The sequence below is a fragment of the Sturnira hondurensis genome, unplaced genomic scaffold, assembly GCF_014824575.4.
Source record: "Sturnira hondurensis isolate 20B ecotype Veracruz unplaced genomic scaffold, ASM1482457v3 Scaffold0021555, whole genome shotgun sequence".
NCBI classification, from domain to species: domain Eukaryota; kingdom Metazoa; phylum Chordata; class Mammalia; order Chiroptera; family Phyllostomidae; genus Sturnira; species Sturnira hondurensis.
Window position 1 is genome coordinate 1,734,609 of NW_028094186.1, and position 26,715 is coordinate 1,761,323.

Genomic DNA, 26,715 nt, shown 5'->3' on the forward strand with positions numbered 1-26,715 from the left:
GATCAGGACCCCCACCAGGTTTTTCTTACAGCTGGATCCAAGGCTCCTTTCTTTTCTCCCACTTACCCTTATGAGATTTAGAAACAAGTAGATTTAAGAACAGATTCAAATACATACGTCAGCTACGTAACTCTGAGGAGTTAGTTCTCCATGGGGCCTCCCTATATCCTCTCCAGAGCTTAGTGTTACACTTTGCTTTCATGCATTCATTCATTCTCATTTAATACATCCTTATTAAGAGCTCACTGGATGTTCACATGTGGTAAGGTTTTAAAGAGAAATTTTGCGAATCCAAAGCTTCCTCTGAGACTCAGTTTACCCACTTGTAAAACAGGAGTGTTGATCCATTCTCTGCCTTTCTTGCAGGAATATGGTGAGGGTAAACTAAAGGAATGAACTTAGGTTGGGGTGCCAAGTGAATGGATGCCTTCTTTTAAGCTGAGTGCAATGCCTGCCCTCTAGTAGGAATGCAGCAACCTTTTGTTGAATGAATAAGTAAATGAATCATTGATTGAATGAATGAATGTTGGAATACATGCATTTCTTCCCCCTCGCTGTCACAGTCCCTCTGCTCCTGTGTTAACTCCATAGACAGGCCAGCAGAGCCAGCCATGCAGCCTGAGATAAGGCCTTTGGCGGGTGTCTCCCCATCACTCCCTCCAGCAGGTGTGAGGACAGAGGGGCAATGCCTGGTGCGGGTGGAACTATGCACAGAGACGCACGTGGACTGGGCTCTAAGTACCCGAGGTCTATGCGGGGCTGCCTGCCCCCGTGGACCTTAACCCTGGAGGCGGCTCTCATTCTCATCTTCTTCTTTTTCACCAACTATGACAGTAACTCCAAGGACCACAGGACCGTGGGGACTGAACAAGGTGAGTGCCCAGAGGAGAGCTGGTCACAGAGGCAAACAGGGGCAGGGGCAAAGGAGGTCGGTGGTTCTCCAGGAGCCTAAATGCTCCTTTCCACGAAGTCTCCGAGGGAAGGGGTTCTCTCATCTTCTTCCACAGATTGCAAAAAGATGGAGCCAACAATGCAGGCTCTCTTTTAGGACCAGTGCAGACATCACCTCTTCTACGAAGCCTTCCTTGATTTGTCAGGGCAGAGTGAGGAGTCTCCTTTTCTGTGTTCTCAGAATTCCCCTTTGCCAAACAGTCTTCATAATTCTCTGCTTCCCCCAACTTCTCTCTCCTTAGTGGCAAGAAATGTCACATCGTCAGGGTTTTTTGTTTTTGTTATCTAGTTTGAGTCTCTCTTGCTCATTTCTGTACCACCCTCCTTTTAGAGGCTTCAGTCTATTGCCCCTCCCCCACCCCCGGGCCTCTTCTCACTGGGAGGCTGAAGGGTCTGCATTATGCCCTCCAGAGCCATAAGCTGTAACTGAAGGGGAGTGTAGGACGGCTGGTAATTTATATGCAGCTAAAAATATTCAGACGGTGATGACAGCAACAGTAAGTAAGACAGATGTCCACAGTGGTGTGGCTTTTGCTTTTTACAAAATGAGATAAGTTTTCAAGCATCTCAGTGGGCAATATGTTGTTTCTGATAATGGACAGTCCTCCTTGAGCCACATTGTGGAGATAAAGCTGATGCTTGAGTTTGGTTGAGTACTTGCTTGTTCCTTAGTGATGGTGACTGACAACCGGAAGCAGAGGAAAGGCACTCGTGGGCCCTCGGCAGTGGAAGGTAGTATTTAATCAGGGAAACCCATTCCCTCCCAAACCCTGAGGGAGGGAATGACTCAGGGGTCTGGCCCAGCGGAGCCCTTGTAGACAAGCAAAGCCTGGGCACAATTCTAGTTCATTTCCATTACTTTCACTCTTCCATCCAATACAGTGTGATTCAGTGCATTCATTCAACACTGCATCACAACCAGTGTGTGATCCAGACGCATGCTACTTAGGGCTGATATTTAATGAGCTCTTACTGTATACCAGGTACTATTCTAAATGCTTTCACTGAACCCTCACAATAACCCCATGAGATGGATACTGTTAAGATCTCCATTTTTTGTCCCCGGCTGGTGTAGCTCAGTGGATTGAGCGCAGGCCTGCAAACCAGGTGATCGAGGTTCAATTCCCAGTCAGGGCACATGCTTGGGTTGCAGGTCAGTTTCCGGCAGGAGCCAGTTCCCTGCAGGGGATGCACCAGAAGCAACCACACATTGATGTTTCCTTCCTCTCTCCTTCCCTTCCCCTCTAAAGATAAATAAATAAAATATTTTAAAAATTAAATTAAAAAAGAGATCTCCATTTTTCCTGTGAAGAAATCGGGCACATAGATGTTAAGTAATTTGCCCAAGGTCACTCGCCTGGCAAAAGCACGGCAATTTAAATTTAGGCAGCCTGGCTTAGGCCTCATACACTTGGCCATTATGTTTCATGGTCCGATTTCACAGTGATGTAGAGTCACTTGTCATTCACCCAGCAGGTGTCGGGGCTGGTATTCCAACTCTGTTGATTAGCCCCGGGTCTAAGTCCTTCTCTCCTGTGCTGTGCAGCTACCACAGATAAAAAGGGGCCTCAGACACTCACTCTGTGTGGAAGCACAGAGGAGGACCCACAACCCACGCAGGAAGGTGACCACCCAGTCAGGGCTTGGAGGTTCAGTAGGAGTTAACCATGTGAGAACAGAAGGTCAAGAGCTCAGCAGGAACCACACTGCATGTGCGCTCACTGGAGTGGACCAGGTGGGGGTTTTACAATGCAGTGTTGTTGGAACTTTAGGAGTCAGCAGGGCTTGGTAGGCCCACTGGGTTCAGTAAGGAATTCAACCCTCATTCTGCCGACCTAAGAGGACGTAATGAGTTTGGGTTCGAGTGATGGAGAAGACTGTCCCCGGGCTGGCGTAGGAGTTGGGGGACAGGGCGTGACTCCAGGGGGGACACCGGTGTGGTGGCTTCAGGCTTTTCAGACTGTCCACTGATGAGGACCCTGGCCCACAGGGTCCATGTGTTATGGCTGCAATGAACAAATACACATGAACTGCAGAAGTCCTGTGGAGAAAAAAGGACAGCATGGCCACTCTCTGAGAGAGGGCCCCGACCCCTGCCTGGACAGGCTTTTGTTGCTTTCTGGGTACATTGCAGTGAGGATGGTCCTCGTTAACTATGCACAGGTTCCCTGTAGGTGATTACCTTTTACAGATAACAGAGGAAAGAATGTTGCTAATTCCTTCAAAGAAAAGGGTGTTTTAGATGCAAGGGGGAAAAGTGGTTGAACTGGTTACACTCCATACTTGGGAGGTTTAGCACAGACTTCAAGAAGCCATTTTAAAGATATGAAGTAATCATTTGCTGGACCAGTAAAGGTCCAGTGTTACCATTACTGAAAGTGGATGGAAATTCATTTCTCAGAGTCTTCTTGATAATTTCAAATTATGTTGATTGACTTCTTGCCCGCTGATTACACTGACATTTTTTTAAAACATTGAATGTGACTGACAAAGAATTCGTACAAGGGAAAGTATTGCAAACGTTGTTTAAGCCACTAGTCCATTTTGTGAAGGTCAGTTAGTTAAAACTAGGTAATTTAATCTGCTGATCCACTTAATCTAATCTAGTCCATGTAAACTACAATAAGTTATTTAAACAAGCCAATTTTAAAAAAGACATTTTGGAGCCCTGGCTGATGTAGCTCAGTGAATTGAACAGAAGCCTGGGAACCAAAAAGTCAGTGGTTCGATTCCCAATCAGGGCACAAGCCTGGGTTGCAGGCCGGGTCCCTGATAGGAGGCATGTGAGAGGCAACCACACATTGATGTTTCTCTCCCTCTCTTTCTCCTTCCCTTCCTCTCTCTCTAGAGGTCAATAAAATCTTTTTAAAAAATAAAAAAGACATTTTGGAGATAATCAGAGAATTAATATAGCATAAATATTATATGATATACAGGAATTATAGTTTTGTTAGATGTGATAATAGTATAGTGGGGTTTTTTAAGGCCCTATTTGTTAGAGAAACACATTGAAATGGAATAATGTCTGGGGTCTATTTTATGCCAAAAGAAAGAATGAATGAAAGAAAAGTGGAAAGAAGAGAACAAGGGGAGAAGGATAATGAAAATAGGGCTGACCCTACATGGCAATCATTATCCTGGGAATGGGCTGCATGAGGTCCCCACACTACTCTCTCTGTTTGTGCATATGCTGGAAATTTTCCATAATGGAGTTAAGTTTTTTTTTTAAAAACCTGCAATTAGTTGCAACCTGATGAATATGGAGAAACATGTATCAACCCCTTCCCAGGATTCCAATATTCCCTCAGGACACCTGGCAAAGCTAGGACAGCTTCCACCACTATCTGACATTCTGTGCGAGTAAGAGGAGGCTTCTGGGTTCACATAAATATTAAATATTTGCAGCGTTGCAAACTTCACCAAGTGCCTTTAGAGGTAATATAGCACAGATCAGTGGTTCTCAAAGTGTGGCCCCCCAGACCAGCAGCCCCTGGGAACTGGTTAGAAGAACAGGTTTCCAGGCCCTGGTCCACACCTACTGATCAGGAACTCCAGAGACGGGGCCCAGCGCTCTGTGTTTTGCCAACCTCCCAAAGTGACTCTAATGCACATGAAGTTCTGAGAACTACTGGAGTTAGACTGGTTCACATCTTGCCTCTGCCTCTTCTTAGCTGTGAGACCTCGAGCAAATTACTCCACCTCTCTCTGCCTCCATTTCAACCTCTGTGACATGACAGTTCTTACTTCATCAAGCTGTTGAAAGGACTGGAATAATGAACACATATAAAGTCTGATAGGAGTATTGGCTGTTATTATTAGTAGAGTTTAATTTTTTATTTTTTTAAATAAAAACAAGTAAAACTAGAAGTGCTGATATCCTCTTCAGCAGTCCGTATGGATTGTCTGGAGCATCTTCTGGGGTGCGTGTTCTCTACTCTGATGACCACCGGTCTGGATAACCTGCGATGAGGCCAAATGGGCAGGAGGAGTAAAGGAGACGCAAAGAGTTGGATTCCAGAGGTAAAATCAGCTGTGCTTGGTGAAAATGAAGGAGTTGTCAAAGATGGCTTCAGACGCGTGGTTTGGCCCATGGAGATGCCAACTGGTGAAAGGAGAGGCACAGGAAGGGGCAGACTGTGAGATAAGTGAACCATGATATGTTTATTTTGTGCTTGGGGTTGAGGTGCCTCTGAGATACTGAAGAAAAGCAGAGAGCGTTGGTTATCTATTGCTGCATAACAAACCATCCCCAAACTCAGTGTGGCTTAACAATGCAACCATGTAATTTGCTCAGGATCATGATTCTGTGGTTCAGCAATGGACTGGGCTGGGCTGGGCTGGGCTCAGCAATGTGGTTCTTCTGTCGGTTTTGCCTGAGGTCACTCATACAGCTCCAGCCTGGAGATTTGACTGAGGCAGACAGCCTCAGATGGTCTCATTCCCATGTCTGGCAGCTAGCCCGTGTAGTGATGGCTACCAGACTTCTTCACGCGGCAGCAGAGGGCAAGCCCCAATGCGCAGGTGCTTTTCAAGTATCTGTTTGTGTTATGTTTACTAATATGTTTACTAATGTCCCATTGGCCAAAGCAAATCACAAGGCCCAACCCAGGTGGGAGGTGCTGCATTGAAAGGCATGAGTCACTGTGGGAATTACCGTAAAAATCTGTCACACAGAGCCTACTGTAAGGCTGCCAAACTGGGGACAAGCCTGGGCCCTGCATTGTGACCACCACCCAGTTCTCCGCTGTGTTCCTCAGAAGCTGGAAGGAGATCTACCGAAAGACAACGGGAGCTTTGCCAATGACTCAAGAATACCATCAAATTCTGGTGCCTTCCACATCTTAGCTTTGGCTTTCCTCTGATTGGGAAATCTCTTTTTCTCTTCCCAGGCTCCTGCAGGGGTGAGGGTAGGAGTAGAGGGTGTGGTGAGGGGAAGGCAGATGAGGCTCCATGGACAGGTCCCAGTCTGGGCCTGCTGAGGTCTTCCCAGTCAGCAGAGGAAAACACAGTGCAGAGGTGAAGCCCAGAGCCTGGGGGCAAAAGGTGGTCCTGGCTTCAGAGGTGATGGTGCTGACGTGTCCACAGGCCAGAGGCGGGGCCAGGGAGAGGAGAGGGCAGGCACAGTCTTGCCCAAAGTCACACAGCTAACAAGCGGCAGGCATGGGGTAACAGCTGCCAGCACTCACCATGCACCCAGCGCTAGGTTCAGCGATCTGCATGAGCCAGCGAGCTCAGGGCTCCCAGCAATCCTCTGAGTAGGTTTAGATCTTGCAGATTAGGAGGCTGGGGCGCAGAGGTAGAGCCAAGCTGTGAACTCTAACAAGCCCCCTCAGAGACCACACTCTTCACCATCACACTATGCATGCTGCATGGAGAGGCAGGGTGGTGTGGGGGTGGTAGCCGAATGGTCAGGGTTCAGATCTCCCACCACCATTTGCTAGCTGAGTGACCTGGGTCAGTTAGTGGAACAGAGAGATGCTGGCATCTGTTCCTTCCTCTACCCATCTGCAAAGAGGGGATAAGGAAAAGCACTTACAGCACAAGGTGGTTGCAGGTTAAGCCTGTCAGGTGCTTGGAACAACAGAGCCTGATATGTGGAGGGCACCATATATGTGTCTACTGTTACAATGATGGTAACTGCTGCCTCATCTCATGCTGCTGGACTCCCAGGTTAAATTCCTTTCTCGCAGTCATGGCTTAGACTGCAAAATTCTCCGCCAGGGCCTAGTAACTGGGGCCCTGGAGCAAGTCCATTCCTTGTCACTCTTGGACACCTTGGAGTCACAAGCTTATCAAACCAGCAGCTGATGTGGGTGTAACACAGGCTCCGAGAGATGGCGGCTGACATCAATAGGGGTGCCCAGAGCTGGGACCCAGCCCTGCAGTGGGGTCCAGGCAGTGAGACATGGGAGGAGCAGGTGCGGTCCCAGCGCCCTGGGAGGCTGGGAGAGGACAGGGGAGGGTGCGGGGGGTAAAAGAAGAAGGGGCCTGCAATCAAACATTATTTACTGACCAGTGTGGGGTGAATGGGCTCTGGCAGCAGCTCCCAGAAACTGCCACCCTAATTTCATCCCCCTGGCTGAGGGACAGTGTCGGGTCCTGGGGGAGAAGACCCTGAGCCCCTGCACCTGGCAGGGGTGGCAGCTGTGCCTGATGAAGCCCCGACCCAAGGTCCTCTGAGTTTCTCATCTTAGGGCCCCATCTCTGCACTCATCCTGGTGACCCCCCTCTCCTCACCCACTGATAGCCTCCTCTGAATGTTCCAGAATGTTGAGGTCCTTAGACAGTATCACGCCCAATTCCCATGTATTACAGATAGGAAAACTGAGGCCCAAAGAGGGCAAGGGACTTACCTAAGGTCTCTTAGCCAGGCGAGGGCCAACAAGAGCAAGAGGTGGCCTAGCCTGGTGGAAGGGCACTGTACCAGGAATTCAGAGCTTGGCTCTGCTGCTGGCGTGCTATGTGGCCTTGAGGAATTCACAAGCTCTCTCTGGTCCCCTTCTATAAAATGGAAGGAAGATGGAAAGGTCTCCCTATTCATGAAATCTTTAGGAACTCTGAACCCTATGCCTATAGTGTTTCTGCGAAACAGCAAGTGTGTTTGTTTGAACAGCAGCATTTAATAAAAGATTGAATTTGAATATCTAAAGTGGGGTGTGCAGTGTCCAATTGGCTGCAGGCCTCGCCACTCCCAAGTAGGCATCCCACCCTCCACACACCTGGTTTTCTGCTTGGCTCCTGAAGGAGTCCGAGCCGCCCCGAGAGGAAGCCCTGGACAAAATGTGCCCTGCCCACCCCCGGCCCAGCCCCATTCCTAGGAGGCTGCAAGCCGGAAACTGACACACTGCCTGCACCCTTCTCCTCCCTCTTGTCAGAGAAGAAGATACAGGAAGTTGAATCCTCCTGAACGCCCCCTTCTCAGCCACTCCCCAAGTCCCCTGACCCCATGGAGGTCCTCAGAGGTCTCCTACCTCCCGGTGCTGTTAGATTGACTACGAACATCAACAAGCACCCAAGCCCCAAGTGCAAGACCCTAGGTGTGTGTGTGTTTCAATGAAGATGAATTCAAATGTAAGTTGAGGGGGCTTTTTGAGACTTTGGAGACCCATGGAGACCAGGTGAGTTCCTACGGCTGTGATGGTGACGGTGGTGGTGAGGAAATAGCCCCTACTCACCAAGGGTTCTCCGTGTGCCAGGCACTGTGCCGCGCACTCAAACAAACGTTCCTTCTTTCACATCACCCAGCACCCTCTGAGGGGGGTGATTGCCCTTACTTAGCCGATGAGGAAGGTCAGCAACCTAGACAGCCACACGGCTGTGAAGTCGAAACATATAAACTGCCATTTTTATAGGCAAAAAAATGGTCAGGTGTTGGCAGTTTAATATGGGTTAACCTAATGGGGGATGATAGAGCTAGAATCGGTCAGAACTGTCTGAACTCAGGGCCCCTGCTTTCTTTCTGGTCTCTTTTTAAAGGTGTTTACTGTCTACAACAGGTTGTAGCAAGTTTAAACACTGCACATTTTTTTAGAAATAAAACTCTCCCAGACCAGATACAGTCTCCATAAGGGCAAAAAATTCCTTCAAGATCTCTCTCCTGACATTTCTATACATGTAAAAAGAGTTGGTGTTTGTTGATAAAATAGCCTTTACTATTCAGAGTGATTCTGGGCACGATGCCATTGGATTCTCCCAAACCATACGAGGTTATTTTTCCCGTTTCGCAGATGTGAAGACTAACAGGGCAGATGGTGTTTTGGTTGAATGTGCAGGCTTCAGAGCGGACCCACCGGGGTCAAACCCTGGCTCTAGCATCTGGAGCAAGTTCCTTGGCTCTCCTGGGCCTCAGTTTCCCTATCTGTCAACTTGTAACAATAACAGCATCCACCTTGAGGGTCGTTGTGAGAACTGAACGAGATGGTTTATATCAAATGATTAAAACAGTGCTGGTACCGGATAAACACTTAATAAATGTGGGGTGTCATTGCTCAGAGATGCTAAAGAGTCAGAAAAAGATGTCGGAGCTGGTCAGTGCCAGAGAGCTGATTTAACCCAAGCTTGCCTGGTGCTGGAGACCAAGCTGCTAACCATTTTTCAAGCCTGGATTTAAATCAAAGCATCCACCCCTTCTCTTTTGAAGGACCTCTCTCTAACATCAGGTAAGTCTCCCGTACTCACCTGACATAGTGGCCCCTGCGCTGGGTCTGAGTATGGGAAGGTGTGGTTCACCCAGGTGGTCCTGGCATTTACTGCTGGCCCACTGGGTCCAACTCAGCAGGTGGCAAAGGGAGATGGCTGTTTTCTGCAAAGATAATTTGGTTCTTGCCATCAGAACCTCTGGCCCTGCTTCTCCTCCCTCTTTCCCGCATGACCTGAGCCAAGCCACTGGCCTCTATGACCTTATTTCCTCACGCTCGTGACGAGGAGGTTGAACCTGATCCCAAAAGCAGAAGTAATTACCTGTCCCGAGTGTCAGCTGCTTGCCAACCACGGGCCCTGATGCTCTGCACTTGCTCACATCATTATGTTTAATGATAACAATAATTGCTACATTTCCCGAGTGCTGTCGATGGGCCAGGCAGGCCCTGCCTTTATGCGTAACCAGCTTAGCTCATGGAATCCCTCCTTCGGCCCTGCATGGCACGAACCCTCCATTATTCAGATGAGAAAACTGAGGCTCAAAGAGGTGAAGTAACTTGCCCAAGCTCTCTCAAATGATCTTCGACATCCCTTCCAGCTGCCATTCTGTAAAACTCCAATTTCACATGACCCTTTACCTCAGCAATTTGCAAGTGGTGTGCCACGGAACTTTCAAAACAAGCAACACTTGACTATTTAGCCATGGGCGTGATCTCTTTTCCCTCGGGGGCCTCACACTCATTTTCACTGGGGGCCACGTCAGCCTCCCAGTTGCCTTCAAAGGGCCAGATGTAATTTTAGGACGGCATAAACCTAACTACTCCAGAACAGTTCAGCGAGAGCTCAGTGCTGCCGCCGGGTAGAAACAAGGTAGAGAGCTGGATTCGGCCCTCGGGCCTTGTGTTTGCCACCTGTGCCTTGGATGGTCCAATTAAAAAAAAATGACAACAGCCAACACAACAATAGCCATCCAGTGAGAATGTATCAAAATTATACCTATTTTGGGGGGTCAGGTCAGCACAAAAATGTATATTTTGGTGTGCCGCAGAATTTTAGTCATTAATTTGTGTGCCATGAGATGAAAAAGGTTGAAAATCTTTCTACCGATACCTACCTTGTCTGCTTCTCTTCCTCCTCCTCAATGTCACCTCCCTTAGGCCTCCTCCAGGATGTCACCATCATGGCGGCCCTCGGCCTGGGCTTCCTCACCTCGTCTTTGTGGAGATACGGCTGGAGCAGTGTGGCCTTCAACTTCTTCATGCTGGCCCTTGGGGTGCAGTGGGCAGTGCTGGTGGATGGCTTCCTGGACCAGTCCTCCCTTGGGAAAGTGGTCATCAAACTGTCCAGGTACCTGGCAGCGGGATCGCAATTGGGTCCTTGAGAGTATGGGGCCCGAGAGGGTGGGTTCTAGAAAAGACAGAGTGACCCCTTCTCTTTCTAGCATCAAAACCATGCAATATTTAGGACTAACAAATTATTCATTGTTTATCTCACATTCAAATTTAACTGGGTATCATATACTTTATCCAACAATTCCAGATCTACAGCTCTCCCTAAATTCTCCCTTTATTACTGAATCCGATTTTGTAAACTTACCCAATCAATATGGGTTCAAAGGAAAATGAATGGAGATAAGGTAGAAAGAAAAACCTCAAGAGACTGTCTCCACTCAGCTAGACAGTCTCTTAAAAACAAAGTACTCTTAGTTCTCAAATGCTGATCGACAAGAAACAGCTGTGCCTTTACTTTTGTTAAATGTATTTTGATCCATTTAGATGTACTTATATGAAGTTCGAAGAACCAGCAAAATTAGCCCATGTTCCTAGAAGTCAGAATAATAGTTATCTGGGGAAGGCGGTGGTTGCTAGTTAGGAAGGGGCACAAAAGAACCTTATGGGTGTAGTAAATGTTCTCTGTTACCTTGGGTAATGGTTTATACAAGGGTGTATATATATGTATCGAGCTGTGTGCTCAAAAGAGAAAGTATTAGCTAGCACTTGACAGGAGGAACTAGGTGAAACTTTTTCCTTAAATCATTTTTGTTTGTTTGAAGTAACTAGAATCCCTGTCCTGCCCAGATGATTATAAATGCCATTTTAGGTATCTTGTAGAACCTGTCACCTCTCAAGCTCACTCGGTCCTCCCCTTGCAGAACCTGCTAAACCCCTGGGCACTGCCGTTGAGCATCTGTCCGTGAACTAGCCACTGCCCTAGGCACTGTGCCAGGCACCTGACAAACGATTTTGTGTAACGCTTCTAGCAGGGGTCCAACCTGGTGTGCAGGCAAAGCTCAGGGAGCATACGGCTCTCTCCTAGGGTCAGATGACTAAGGGGTGACATGGCTTTAGCTTTAATTATCTTCCAGCACAATCTAGGTAGTCATGACATTAAACCGTCTGGTTACTTCCCTACTGGCCCTGAAAAAAAACCTCTCCACATTTTTTCTTCTAAATCATTTTAGAGCAAATCCCCATGAGGATCCAATAGCCTCAGTAACAACATGGGAAGTGATCGAGGGAGGGAGTTCTGGGGGAATTCTGACAGTGGTGGCCCTGGTCTGGTGTTCCTGCAGCCTGGGCATAAGGTCACGTAAGCCGTCAGCCTTGTGTTCCTCCGTCTACAGGCATCTGTGGGCTGCTCCCTTCTTCTGTGGTTCTGCCCGTGGGGACCTGTTCGTTCTTGACTCGATCTAGAAAGATGAGGAGAGGTCATCTGCAGCCTGACGGAACTTCCCTGTCCCACTTCTGGCTGGCTGTGTCCTCCCAACCATGACCCTTGCTGAGAGTGGCATCACAGATTTGAAGGATGGGTTCCTTCCTGACCTTTCCAGCTGGACTGGGCTGCTGGGTGGTGCTCAGGTCCGCCACCCAGATGGGGACTTTCCTTCTCCCTCAGCCTCACCCACTCCGTGCAGTCTGACTGGGCACTGGATTGGTTCTGCCTTGAGTCACCCATGACCAGTTCCTCCAGGGCAGGGGCCGGTCTTATTCAACTTTGTCCTTTGTTTTCCTCACATAGTAAGGAGTCCTAAATAATTCCTGGTTCCTGTGAGACTCCTTCCCTTGCCCTTTGCCCTCTGATCTTCCCTCTGAAGTTCTGAGCCAGGACTATACTTTGACAGCAAACAATGGGGATCCTGTGTTCAGACTTCAGAGCACAGCGAGGTTTGAACCTCACATTTGCATTAGCTGGCTGTGTGGGCATTGCTAAAAAAGTCTCCTCTTCTAGTCTCAGTGTTCTCTTCCGTAAAATGGAGGCACTGAATGGTACCCTAGCGCCAATATGGATGGTCGCTTGGGGGACTGAAATCTAAACAAGAAAATCCTAGCCACAGTAATCAGATAAGAAAAAGAAATAAAAGGCATCCAAATTGGAAAGGAAGAAGTAAAGCTGTCATTATTTGCAGATGACATAATACTATAGAGAGAGAAACCTAAAAATTTCACCAAGAAACTACTAGAACTAATAAATAAATTCAGTAAAGTAGCAAGATACGAAATTAATTAATATTCAGAAACTGGTATCATTTTTTGTATAATAATAATAAACTATCAGAAAGAGAAATTAAGAAAAAATTTACAACTGCACCAAAAAGTAAATTAAAGTACCTAGGAATAAATTTAACCAAGGAGGTAAAAAACCTGCATTTGGGAAATTAAAAGCCACTAAAGGAAGAAATTGAAGAAGACACAAATAAGTGAAAACATATACTGTGCTCATGGATTGGAAGAATTAACATCATTAAAATGTCCACACCATCCAAAACAATCTGTAGATTCAATTCAATCCCTATCAAAATACCAATGACATTTGTCACAGAACCAGAAAAAAATAATGTTAAAATTTATATGGAACCACAAAAGACCCAAACAGCCACAGAAATCTTGAGAAAGAAGAAAAAGTTGAAGGAATCACACCACATGACATCAAACTATACTTCAACTTTATGGGATGCGGACTCTGGCCCGTGAGGTCTGTGCATTGTGGCCGCAACAAACAAATGCACACAGACTACAGAAGTCCTGTGGAGAAAAAGGGATGGACGGCAGGGCCACTCCCTAAGTAAAAGAGAGGGCCCCAACCCCTGCCTGGACAGGCTTTTGTTGCTTTTCTGGGTATATTACATCGAGAATGGTCCTCATTTACTACATACGGGTTTGCTGTAGGTGATTCCCTTTCACAGATAACAAAGGAAAGAATGTTGCTAATTATGTCAAAGAGAAGGATGTTTCAGATGCAAGGGGGAAAAGTAGTTGAACTGGTTATACTCCATACTTGGGAGGTTTAACACAGACTTTAGGAAGCCATTTTAAAGATATCCAGTGAGCATTTTCTCCCTCAATCCAGGGTGAGGGAGTTTTAGCAAAAGCAAGCCTTATAGCAACCTGGGTGTAATGCAAGCCTGATTCCCCACGGGAAAACCTATCCGTGAGCGTGGGTCCTGTGTGCCAACCTCGCAACCCATTGGTTTTCTGAATCAGGGGCTAGGTTACAGTTCCCTATAGTTATAATTAAAACAGGATGGTACTGGCATAAAAACAAACATATAGATCAATGAACAGAATAGAAAGCCTGTTAATAAATTCATGCCTATATGTTCAATTAATATATGACAAAAGAGGCAAGAATATACAATGAAGTAAAGACAGTCTATTCAATAGTGGTGTTGGAAAAATTGGACAAAAAATGTGCAAAAAAAGAAACTAGACCAGGTTATTCTACCATGTACAAGTATAAACTCAAAATGAATTGAAAACTTAAATGTAAGACCTGAAACCATAAAACTTCTAGAAGAAAACATAAGCATTAAAATCTCTGACATTGTTCTTAGTAATTTTTTTCTGATATATCTCCTCAGGCAAGGAAAATAAAAGTAAAAATAAACAAGCAAAATTACATCACACTAAAAAGTTGTGCACAGCAAGGAAATCATCAGCAAAACAAAAAGGCAACCTTCTGAATGGGAGAATATATTAATCAATAATACATCCAATAAAGGGTTAACATCAAACATTTATAAAGAACTCATGCAACTCAACACCAAAAAAAAAATCCAACTAAGAAATAAGCACCCTTGGCTTGTGTGGCTCAGTGGACTTAGTACCAACCTATGAACCAAAAGGTCACTGGTTCGATTCCCAGTCAGGGCACATGCCTGGGTTGTGGGCTAGGTTCCCAGTAGGGGGTATGAGAGGCAACCACACATTGATGTTTCTCTCCCTCTTTTTCTCCCTCCTTTCCCCTTTCTCTAAATATAAATAAATAAAAATCTTTACAAATAAAAAAAAGAAATAAGAAGACTTGAATAGACATTTCTCCAAAAAGCACATACAGATGGCCAATAGACACGTGAAAAGATGCTCAACATCACCAATCATCAGAGAAATGAAGATTAAAACCACAGTAAGATATCACCTCACACCTGTCAGAATGGCTATTGTCAATTAATCAACAAACAAGTGTTGGTGATGATGAGGAAAGTTTCTCACACATTGTTTGCAGGATTGCAAATTGGTACAGCCACTATGTAAAACAGTAGGGAGCTTCCTCAAAAAATTAAAAATAGAGCTGCCTTATGACTCAGCAATTCCACTTCTGGGTATATATCTGAAGAAATCCAAAACACTACTTTGAAAGCATTTGTATGCACCCCTATGTTCATTGCAACATTATTCACAAAGCTAAGGTTGGAGGCAGGCCAAATGCCCATCAGCAGACAAGTGAATAAAGATGTGGTTCATATACACGAGGAAATATTACTTGATCATAAAATTGAAATCTTACCATTTGCAAAAACATAGATGTACCTACAGGGTATTATATTAAGTGGAATACGTCCAAGAGAAAAAGACAAATACCATATGATTTTAGTTGTATATGGAATCTAAAGAACAAAATAGCCCTGGCTGGTATGGCTCAGTGGATTGAGTGTTGGCCTACCAACGGAAAGGTCACTGGTTCGATTCCCAGTCAGGGCATGTACCTGGGTTGCAGGCCAGGTCCCCAGCTGGGGAGATGCAGGGGGCGACCACTCAATATTTCTTTCACACATTGAGGTTTCTCTCCCCCTTTTTCTCCCTCCCTCCCTCTTTCTAAAAATAGGTAAATAAAATGTTTTTAAAAATATAAAAAGAGCAAAATAAATGAGCAAACAAAACAGAAACAGACTCATAGATACAAAGAAAAAAACTGATGGTCCCAGATGGGAGGTGGGTTGAGAGGCTGGGTGGAAAGGGTAAGGAAATTAAGAAGTACTAATTGGTAGTTACAAAATAGTCATGGGGATGTAAAGTACAGCACAGGGAATACAGTCAATAATATTGTAATAACTACGTATGGTACCAGGCGAATGCTGGAATTATGAGGGGATCACCTCATAAATTATATAAATATCTAATCACCGTGCTGTACAACTGCAATTAATATAAAATAATATTGAATGTCAACTGTAATTGAAAAAAATGTAAATGAGGTGACGTGTTTGCAAGCCTGTTATACATGATGCTCAACGCATCATTGCCATGTTCTTAAATTCCTTTTTTCATACCAACTCTCCAAATTCTGGTATATTTTACATTTATAAACACATCTCAACTTGGACTAGCCATTTTCCAAATGCTCAATAACCACAGGCTAATAAATGCAATTCTAAGATAATAAATATAATATGAAACACTGTATAAAGACAGGTGAACTAAGTCTGGGTAAAATTTGGGTAGCAAATATGAAATGTGGAAATTAAATATAAGAAATGCAACTAATATCTTCATATCCAGCATTTTTAATGTCCTTGTCCTAAGAGGGTAGAAAAAGCATCAATTATAGTTTGCTATTTTTATGTGAAAGAATCTTATTTTAAGTTATAATATAAACTATTTTGATTATTAGAAAAAGTTATTATCATGGTGGTGGTCGTAGCATCATCATTATCAACTCCCAGCGAGGGACGGGTCTCAGAGAAAGGTTTTCGGGGGAGGGACCTTTCAACCGCCATGGATTGCTGTATTCAAGGGCCATCGTTCCCAGGAAGCCCTCCCTGACTAGTCCAGTCCGCACTAGTCTGTCTTCAGTGTCTCCCTTTAGCCTCCTTATGATACAGATAGTGACGCCAGGGTTCAGGATGCCAGCCCTGTCTCTCCAGCTGAATCATAAGTTCCTCGAGAACAAAAATTGTTTTCTCCTTCCGAATCCCCGCACCGAGCTTGCTCAATTTGTCAAGGGGAGGAAGAAATTGGTAATGGCGTCAGCTCTATTCCTCGGTTCTTTGTGCTGTCATGGTGCTAGATACACATGCACAAATGTTTGTTCTAATCCCCACAGCACTACCATGAGATAATTTTATTATCAGCCTACAGATGGAGAAAGAGGCTCAGTGAGATTAAATAGCCACTCGAGCGGAAAAGCTGAGACTGGAAGTCAGGCTTGTTCTACTTCCAAACCCCATGGGAGAGCAGATGAAGGTGGCTGGCGGGGTACGCGGGCGAAGAACGCCCTCTATTGAGCATTTGTAAGTGAGGACGGCGGAAGAAAAGCCATAAGCAGAGTCCCGGTTGTCAGATCCGAGAGAGGAGGCCCTAGGGAACATGTGGTCTCTGTAACTCACCGTCACATTCCAATGAGACCTCCGCGCATCCTCAGTACGGATGCGCGATCAATCTCTCAGAGTGTAGCTACCAACCCGATGGAAGAGGGGCACGAAGGAAAGCCCAGGCTGGGCAGCATCAGTCCTGCATGGAGGCAGAAATCTTGCCTTCTTGTTCTCCTCCTGTGCCCCGAGTTTCTTGAACAGTGCCAGGCAGAGTAGTAGATCCTCAACAAGTATTTGTTGAAGGAGTGGATGAATGACAGGCATCCTTCCTCCTCAGCCATCACTGTCTCGCCCTCTCTCCCCAGCGTTCAGCAGGCCACCATGAGCGCTATGTGTGTGCTGATCTCAGCGGGCGCCGTCCTGCGGAAGGCCAACCCGGTGCAGTTCCTGTTGATGGTGCTGATAGAGGTGACCGCCTTTGCCGCCACGAGGCATTTGGACAAGCAAGTCCTCCTTGTGAGTCATGGTTCGGTGAGGAGGTGGAAAGGGTGGCCTCCATTCGGTGAGGTCTCTGGGATTTTGAAAAATAAAGCCAGCCCCAAATAAGGTTACAGAAATGTGGCCTATGCTAAATGTTTAAACACAGCATATGAATGCCTTTAACTTCCAAAATATGATACTGTAGGGATCGCAAGATAATTATGGGATGTATAAAGAGATCATTAATTCCAGTGGCCCCACCAGCTGTGGTCCAGCAGGCTGCATGGCCTACGTCTTTTTTCAGACCCGTCAGTGTGTATCACTAATGATGTATGTGATCTCATTGGGGAAAATGGTCAAAAGTCTAAGGCCGAGGCCAGACCAGATGGTTTTCCCAGCTCTTCTGCTATAGTTGAGACCCTGTGGTGGGGTATAATCGAGTGAAACGAAGGCTGATCCAGGGCGAGAAAGCGGATGCCCAGAGAGGGGAAGGCACGCTCCAAAATCATTCGGTGAAGTAGTGGCATTTATCTCAATACTGAGGATGTGCACTTTGATTGCTTGTTAAGAAGGTTATCGCAATAATTTGGGGTTGTGGTGATGGTGGCTTAAACCAAGGTGAGGTCAGTGAGCTGGGGTGGTAAAAATTCTGCCAATTGGGCATATTTTTGAAGGCGCAGTCAACAGGATTTAGGAGTAGCCCACTGCTCGAGTTAGTAGAGATGACTGAATTTGATATTCATAAAGCAAAATTAGCATCTGCCTAGAATTTACTAAAGACTTCAGTTCGCTTTTGAGAAGTCTGGCTGTTTCATGTTGCAAAGTTTGTATCACTCATAACTCCATGAAATTCTGCTGAAAAGTAGGAAGCAGTGAGGGTGTGTGATCCTGTGGCTTTTGGCCCCATCTAAGCGAACCTCAGCCAAAAGTGTTTGAAAACTACTGATAAACCCTGGCCAGAGTAGCTCAGGTGCTCGGAGCATACACTGAAAGGTTGCAGGTTCGATTCCTGGTGAGTGCACGTGCTTAGATTGTGGGTTCAGTCCCTGTTTGGGGCATGTAAGGAGTCAGCCAGCTAGCCAGTGGATGTTTCTCTCTCATGTTTATGTCTCTCTCTCTCTCTCTAAGCAATGAAAAAATGTCCTTGGGTAAGGATAAAATAAAAGCTACTGATAAAACCAATTTGCAACCTCCCTGGAATAAATACTCAGCTACTGGTGGGGCTCCTCTGACAGGGGAACTGCTGGGCTGGATACACTCCAAACACCAGTCTCATGACTTCAGGTCACACCCCCTCTACGAAGCTCAGAGATGTCTCCAAGGAGCAGCGGGGTGGGCAGCGGACGCCGGCACCCACTGCTCCCGCTGGGTTTTGTTGCAGGCGGAAAACCACTTAAGCATGATGTACATCCACGTGTTCGCGGCCTATTTCGGGCTCACCATGGCCTGGTGCCTCTCGCGACCTCTGCCCAAGGAAATGGAGGAGACAGACCAGAAGGCAGTAAGCCCCAGTTTGTTTGCCATGCTGGGTAAGCACGAGGTGGTGGGTGGTTTCATACCCAGAGTGAGCAGGAGGCTCCGAAATGCTCTACAGAAAACTCCTCTCGGTCACCAACCTGCCCTGGGTGTCAGAAGCCCCTCTACGGGGACTTATTCCCCCAAGTGGTGTTCGGTGAATTCAGACCTTCAAAGGAGGCCTTTTGCTCTAGGGTACTCTCTTCTTATCCAAATGAGAGGAGACAGTCCCTACATTTAAATTTAAATAAGTTTATCCAACCTGGTCAGACTCAACAGAAAGGAAGGAATTGGATGAGTGAAGAGGGTCGGGTCTCCCCCACACTGAAGTGGGGGAAGGATGAGGGGTGGGGACAGAGGGGTAACACTGGTGCATTTCGAAAAGCTGCAGTGACAGTGATGAACTCAGTTTGCCGGGAGAGGCTTGGAGGAAATCAGCCAGTAAGCTTGACAGCAGGCAACTGAATGTCAGGCCATGGGGCTGAATGAAAGCAGCATGTTAATTTTTTGAAATAAGCACTGGGCCATCACAAGGCCAAGGTCAGGAGGCCTGGAGTTTGGTGACCTGAAATCTCAGGGCCTTAGCTTCCTTGCCTGTGAAGTAGGTTAGCTGGGCCCCACCAACTCTGGATTTCAGAAAGAACGTGACTTGCCCAAAGTCACTCGGCGAGAGAGGGATGAAGCTGAGATTTTCCAGCCTCGGGAGCCTTCTGTCTGAAGTCCGCAGAGGCTCGGGCTTTGGAACAGGCGTGCTGGTTCTGGCCAATGCCCCTCTATGGCCCCCAGGCACCCTCTGCTTGTGGATGTTCTGGCCGAGTTTCAACTCCGTGCTGCTGTCAATACAAGAGGAAAAAAGGAAGAAGGCCGTGTTCAACACCCACTACGCTCTTGCGGTCAGTGCAGTAACGGCCATCTCCATGTCGGCTTTGGCTCACCCCCAAGGAAAGATCAACATGGTGAGGAGAGGGCCTGCTCCTTGGCCAGCACCTGGGTCTTCTAGGCCCAGCGCACATGTTCACGCCTGCTCCCCCCCAGCACCGGCCCCGTGGTTTGGGAAAGTGCATGCTTGGTGATAGAGCCTCGTCTTCTGAGCCATGGAGTGTAAGGAAGAGCGCTAGGTTGTAAAATGGGCGCTGGGACTTGGGAGACTGCAATGATCAAAGGCTGGCTGGTGGGGCGGGGCGGGGTGAGGTGGTGATTTAGTCATCAGCGTTGACATCTAACAGACCCAGGTTTGAACCCCATTTCTGCTAGTTACTAAAGCCAGCCACCATGAGCAGGAGTCAGCCGAGAAAAACCAGAATAGAATTAGTCAATTTTCCTTTACCCCAAGAAATTTCAAGATTGGAATGATAAAAATCAGAAGTAAAGAAGTATGTTAAACTGGCTACGTGTACTTGGTTAAGCCACTTGAATTTTGTATGTCAAGTGCTTTCTATGGAAAAAGTGCTGGGTGAGCATTAGCTGCGGTTATCAGTGGGGCCGGCAGACCACGGCTGAGTTCTGGGGTCACCGGGAGACGTGAGAGTGTAGAGCGAGAGGCACAACAAGTTCCTGTGAGGATCAGGGCCTGGGGCCAGCCAGCCAGAGTGGGTAGGGAAACGTCTAGACAGACAGTGGGGCCTGGAGTGGAGAGAATGTGGCTGTAGATGGTAGGTTAACAATACTAAGGGGAGGTAGGTGTTCCCACAAGTGAGTTCTGTGGCGACAGGAAGTCTAGAATCAGATAAGGTTGAGCCATCCAGGGAGGCATTTTTGGCCTTCAGGCTGGGGAAGCCCAGGGGCTGGTCCAAAGGCCCAAGCTCCTAGACCTGGTTAGAGTTGAGGGGGCAGGGGTAAGCAGTGTACGAGAAGGCAAGGCCCAGGTCTGGAGGAGTGAAGGACATAGCTGCATGTGATTTTGGACCCAATTTGTTGGGTTCAGTCATACAGAGTGGCATAGGCACCAAGTAACCAATAAATATAATAAAAGCAGATAACTATGGCTTTTATTTCTTGCATTAACTTGCATTCCATGCCAGGTGCTGGGTTAAGGGTTTTATGTGTGCAAACTCGTTTAATTCTTACAATAACACATATTAAGCAGGTACAATCCAAGCCCCCTTCTTCCAGAGGAAAGTTGAAGTGCCGGACTGTGCAGAGCCCAAGGACACATCCCTAATGAGTGGGAGGGTGGCTGAGTGCTGAGTAATGATTCCTTCGAGCTGATTCCCCAAATGCCTCCCAACAGGGCGACTGCCCCCCGAACCTGAGAAGTGGGGAGAGATAAGACTGTGGACACAGGCCAGGTGGTCCCAACAGGGTGGAGTGGCTGGTTTCAGGATCACTGAAGCAGGGAGCACATTGCAGTGTTCCTTACTACCAGCTGTTTGAAGAGCTTCAGGCAAGACGCCGTCTTGTCTGTGCCTCACTTCGTTCACTCACAAGCTATGTCTTTGCAGACTCATATCCACAATGCAGTGCTGGCGGGAGGTGTGGCTCTGAGTGTCCCGGGTCACCTGATTTCATCCCCTTGGATTGCCATGGTTCTGGGCCTTGTGGCTGGGATGATCTCCATCGCGGGAGCCAAATGCCTGCCGGTAAGGACCTGGGCGTCTAACACTGTCTGCTTTGTCTTAGACCAGAGGACCCTGGAACTACAGTGGGCCACCGTGTGGTTCTATGGGCTGCATTAGACAGGTGCTGGCACGCTCTCCGTTTGGGTGAGGGACCCACCCAGGTTGGATGGGACACTTGTTAGGATCTGGGGAGCCAGTAACAGAACCCATTCAAGCTTGCTCAGACAGGAGGGAGAGTTTGTTCCAAGGCCACTGGGATGCCATGGAACCCAAGGACAGGAGTGCTGCTGGGCACTCAGGAATGGCTGGCACCAGGGATGGCAGAGCGTTGCGGGGAGCCCGAGAAATCCTTAATCTCCTTCTTCCTTTGTTTTACCTGAATATCTGCTTTGTTCTCTCTGTAGACTTCCTTTCTGTTCTCCTACTATTATTCCACATGGTGGAATGTAGTCTCTCTCTTCAAGAAAGCGGCTGGGTAGCATCTCTTGGCCCAAATTTCAAGCTCTTTGAAGAAGAGGCTCATTGGTCTAACTTAGATCGTGTACCCACCTTAGTCTGGGGTGGGGGTGGGGCATGTCGTACATATATGGTTGCTGCCCCTGAACCATGAGAACTCGGGGAGGGAAGGGCAGTGCCCTGAAGAAAGATGGGCAGGACCCAGAAGCCAGGTCATGTCCACTTCTGATTGTTTAGTTCTTCTAAGTGGATGGATTTTTCTTCCTGCAATGTTCAACAGGCATGGATAATACCGAAATACTTTATCATAGCCAATTTGTTATGACACACTTCTAACAGAAATATTTAGGAACAACAAATCTTTGTGGGTTTGAAGGCTTGGTGGAGAACAAAGGGATATACTTCTGGGTGGCCCAGGAATCTACATTTGGTGAAGTGGATATTGAGGGGGGCAGTTTCAACTCCAGGAGGAACTTACCAACAGTTTGATTTGAGCAGAGATGGGGCAGTCTGCTTTTTATCTTTGGAATGAGAACAGATGTCTTTTATCTCCTCTGGCTTTGAGGCCCTGTAATGAAAGGGGGAAGCACATAGCAAAAAATGCATAAGTTATCACCAGGCTCAGAGTCCACCATTTTCTCCGCTTCAGTTTCCTGACTCTATCACTGGGGGAGGGATCCAAAGATGATTCAAGCCCTGGCCAGTGTGGCTCAGTTGGTTGGAGCATTGACCCATAAATCAAAAGGTTGCAGGTTTGATTCCCAGTCAGGGCACATGCCTGGGCTGCAGGTTTGGTCCCCTGTTGGGGTGAGTACAAGAGGCAACTGATCAATGTTTCTCTTCTGCATTGATGTTTCTCTCCTTCTCTATCTCCTTCCCTCCCCTCCCCTCTTTCTAAAATCAATAAGCATGATCTTGGGTGAGAATTCTAAAAAAAGAGATAATTCACTAATTTATTCATTCCCTCCATTCATTCATTCATGCATACATGCATGCATGCATTCATTCATCACATATGTTTTAACATTTACCCTACTTTCCAAGCTATTGTGTAGTGAATAAAACAGACAAATAAGCACACCTCAGAGTGATATCTGCTCCAGGTGCACATCTAAGCCAACCTGAGGTGGGCCAGGAAATTCTTCCCAGAGCAGAGGATGCCTCAGCTGAGCCTTGACAGATAACTCACAGCAGCCAGGCAAAGAAGTGGGAGATGTACTCCTGGCAGAAGGAACTGCGTGTTCAGAGGCTCAACAGTGAGAAGAGCCTGTGGCCCAAATGGGGAGCAGAAAGACATTCTCATGACCGAAGCACTGGGTTCACCTGAGAGCGTGGTGGGACCAGAGTCTGGAGAGATGGCGGGTGCTCAGGTATAGCTCCTGAGCTAGTTAAGGAGTCTGGAATTGTATTTGGAAGATCGTGGGGAGCCTCAGGTGGGAACTAGCCTGACCAATGAGCATTGGAATCCACCTCTGTTGGCTCCTGGCCATCTGGGCACCTAAGTGGTGAGGTGGAGCATTGAATGGGAGTCGGAAGGTGTGGTCAGATTCTTTCCTTCTGATTTGTATTCTAAGCAGTCATGTTGTCTTTGGGATGGTGGGTAAGTTGCGGCTAGACCAGGAGGTATTCTTGGTTGACACACTAGTCTGGGGGTGCTACCAGCATCTAGAGGGTCCAGGCCAAGGATGCTACTAAACACCCTACAGTGCACAGGACAGCCCCCCTCACATCCCAGAAGTATAGCCCAAAGTGGGTAGTGCCTAGGCTGGATTCTTGCTTCTCAAATTTTGGTCTGTGTGCCAGCAGCACTGGCGTTCCCTGGGACTTTGTTGGAAATGCAGGGTCTCGGGCCCCAGAGCTACTAAATCTGACTCTGCAGTTTAACAAGCTCCCCAGGTGATGTGAGCACACAGCCAAATCTGAGAAGTGCTTCTTTAGGTGAGCCCTAAAGCCCATCTCCTTTTGGTGGCCCTGGATGCCAAGGTTCTATGCAAAGGGTGGGTAGGAAATGCCAGTCACATGTAAGTCTGTTTATAATGATGTTTGTCCCCAGGTGTGTTTTAACCACTTGCTGGGCATCCATGACACTTGCGGTGTGCACTACACGTTTGGCTTGCCAGGTCTGCTCGGAGGGATCACCTACATCGTCCTGAAGATGCTTGAGGAGAAATGGACCATGTCTTCCATGTGAGTGGCTTGCCTCACCCTCTTAATACCCCCACCTAACTCAGGGAGAAATGTGCCCAGAGCCCTTCGCTGGAGTGCGTGCATTCAGGGCCAGGCACTCAGCAGACCACAGTCACTGTTCATTGGCCAATATTATTCAGAAATTCTGCTGAACCCCTAACTTGTGTGGAGCCACCTCTTCAGGCCACTTCTTTCCAAAGGGGGGAGCCCAGGTGCAAGGCGAAAGCAGACAGTCTTGAGGATCTTCGAAAGCAGACAGAGCAGGACAATCAGGCCCAAGCCAGTTGAGTCCAGTTTTCAGCCTCTGAGAGTGTAGGTCATGGTGAAGAGTGTGCCGTGGAGTCAGGCTCGTCTCGACCTCTTCCTAGCTGGGCATGCTACCTGACTTCTCTGAGCTTCAGTCACCCAGTTGTAGGTGAAGGTAGTGAGAATGCCTCCTCTCACACAGTTGTTGGCGGCTGCCTGCGGCCAGGAGCCATGGGGTGAAGAGGATTTCGTAACTTAATTCAGGAAGATACTAGGTACTCTCCCAAAGCACTGGCAGAAGATTTGAAATCTTTGGACAAATTGAGTGCGCCAAAGTCTGCTCATGGGCTGCTGACCTGGAACATCTGGACCGCTTGTCCTTCTAGACCCCAAATGCTGTGACTCTGTGGCTCTCCCAGGGCACTGCTTCCCGACAGCATCAGCATCACCTGGGCTTTGGTTAGAAATGCAAGTTCTAGTATCAGGGGAATCACTCTGTAAAGCATATGATTGTCCAACCACTACGCTGTACACCTGAAACTAATATCAAGTAATATTGAATGCAAACTGTGATTGAAAAGTGAGTACCAAGTAGACCGGTTATAGAATCCAAGAAAACACAGTTAAAACAATGTTCCACTGGGTGAGTACAGCACAATTTATCGATCCATTATTGATGGCCATTTGGGTAGTTTCTAGTTTGGAACTATTCTGAACATTCTAGTATTGCTGCTATAAACATTCTAACGCTTTTAGGGGAACCTATGGGCAGCACTTCTAGGGAATATGTGCCTAGAAGTAGAATTCTTGGGTCAGGCACCATTCGTGCACCCACTTTAGTGGGTACTACCAGTCTTCCGCTGTGGTTTGCGCCAATCTACCCGCAAGAGTCCCCTCTGTCCATGTATTGTGAATATCTTCTTCCACTTTGTGGGTTACCTTTCACTTTCTTAAGGGTGTCTTTTGATGAGCAGCTATTAATTTTAATATAGTCCAATTTGCCATTATTCTCTTTATGTTTAGCTCTCGTGCGCCCTGTGTAAGAAATCTTTGTCTACTTCAAGGTCATGTAAATGTCTTCCTAGGGCCACCTACTTATTTAAAGTGAAGTTCTGGGCTTGCCTTGAAGGAGAATGAACAGGGGACCATGGTCAAGGGGGGGAGGCAGGGAAGACGGGTCTGATAACCAAATATGCCCCCCTTGACTTGATCTTCAGTTGCCTAATGAGGACACTCTGGGCTCTAAGAGGTTAAGTGACTTTCCCAGGGTCACGCAACTAGTGACAGAACTGGGACTTGAACTTGGTTTTTCCAGCTCCTGGTCTAGTTCATTATCCGTGGGCTCTAAGGATGAAAGTAAGCCAAATAGGATCTTGGAACTGCCCCGTCCCTTCCTTCACGTCAGCATGGCTTTGCAGGGAAATGTCCCACCAGGAAGAGGACATCGTTTTCCTGATGGCTCTTCCTGACAGTGTCACTGCTCACGCAAGTAGTGCTTTCTGTCCCCAGGACATCCGCAGCCTGATACCCGAATGTGACCATCTTTGCTTTGTCGTTCCTAGGATCATCCACGTGCTCATCAACAGCGGGACACTCAGCTTGTACATGGCCATGGGTCTGGCATCTGGTCTCCTGACAGGTCAGTGTGGGCTCGCCCTCCCACCAGCGCCCAGGCACAGGGCCCGGGGTGTACGTGCACCTGCCCCATGGCTGGACGTGGGTAAGCCCATCCCGTCCCCTGCGGACCAACCTCCCCCGCTCCGGCCAAAGGGCACAAGGGCTCAGACTTTGATGAACAAACAAACAAACACAGAATCAACCCATTTTAGAAATGGAAAGGCCCTCAAGGTCACCTGCAGTAGGTGTGGACTCTGAGGACCAGGGAAAGGAAGAGACTGTCCTAAGGTTATAAATAGGAGTTTTTGGTGGCATTGCAGCCCCTGAAGGCCAGGGCTCGTGACTTCACTCAATTTTGTACAGAAGACCAAGGAAATTCTTATGCCAAAAATGTTTACCTTTTATTCCCCAAGGATATCCATAACAGTATTTGGTTCAACAAATATTTATTCAATATCGACTATGAGCCAGACACCATTCTTAGACACTAGGGACACAACAATGAATCAAACAGTTCCCTGACTACATGGAGCTGACATCCTATTTGACAATACATAGACAAAGAAATGCATACTATATAAGATGGTAATAAGTGCTATGAAGAGAAATAAATTGGGGTGAGAGAACCAGAGTCAGTGCGAGGGCAGGCTGTTCTTCCGGAAGGGCGGCAAGGGGAGGCTATCTGGTCAGGTGACCTTTAAGCAGAGACCTGAATGGAGAGAAGGAGGGAGACCTACGAGGAGGTCATTTTAGAGCACAGCAGTCTATGACAAGGAACAGCGAGTGCAAAGGCCCTGAGGCAGGAGCATGCTCCAAATGTCTGGGGAACAACGGAGGAGGTCAATGCAACTGACGTGCATGGAGGGAGGGGGAGAGCGGCAGGGGTTGAGAACAGAGCGGTGGCAAGGTGCCAGGTCCCTCTGGAAGGTAGAAAGCCACTGGAGACCCCCGTTAAGCAGAGGACTGAAGTAGGCTTTTGCTCCTGCAATATGACAGAACAGCAATGAATCCCGAGGTGTTATCACTTTGCCGATCTTA

At 47.3% G+C, this 26,715-nt stretch overlaps 1 protein-coding gene across 3 annotated transcripts in view; it reads left to right on the forward strand.

Annotated features, from left to right (window-relative positions):
- Nucleotides 1-638: 638 nt before the first annotated feature.
- Nucleotides 639-26,715, forward strand: part of LOC118977821 (RH-like protein) — a 32,902-nt gene continuing 6,825 nt past the window's right edge. The window contains exons 1-8 of one of the 3 annotated variants that reach the window (XM_037032937.1): nt 639-872; nt 10,248-10,437; nt 16,984-17,134; nt 18,480-18,627; nt 19,400-19,569; nt 21,055-21,192; nt 23,681-23,814; nt 25,623-25,699. In XM_037032937.1, coding sequence (XP_036888832.1) covers nt 686-872; nt 10,248-10,437; nt 16,984-17,134; nt 18,480-18,627; nt 19,400-19,569; nt 21,055-21,192; nt 23,681-23,814; nt 25,623-25,699 — 1,195 coding nt within the window. In that variant the 5' untranslated portion in view covers nt 639-685. The remainder of the gene's footprint in view (nt 873-10,247; nt 10,438-16,983; nt 17,135-18,479; nt 18,628-19,399; nt 19,570-21,054; nt 21,193-23,680; nt 23,815-25,622; nt 25,700-26,715) is intronic. The other 2 variants (XM_037032935.1, XM_037032936.1) reach the window with 2 other exon arrangements.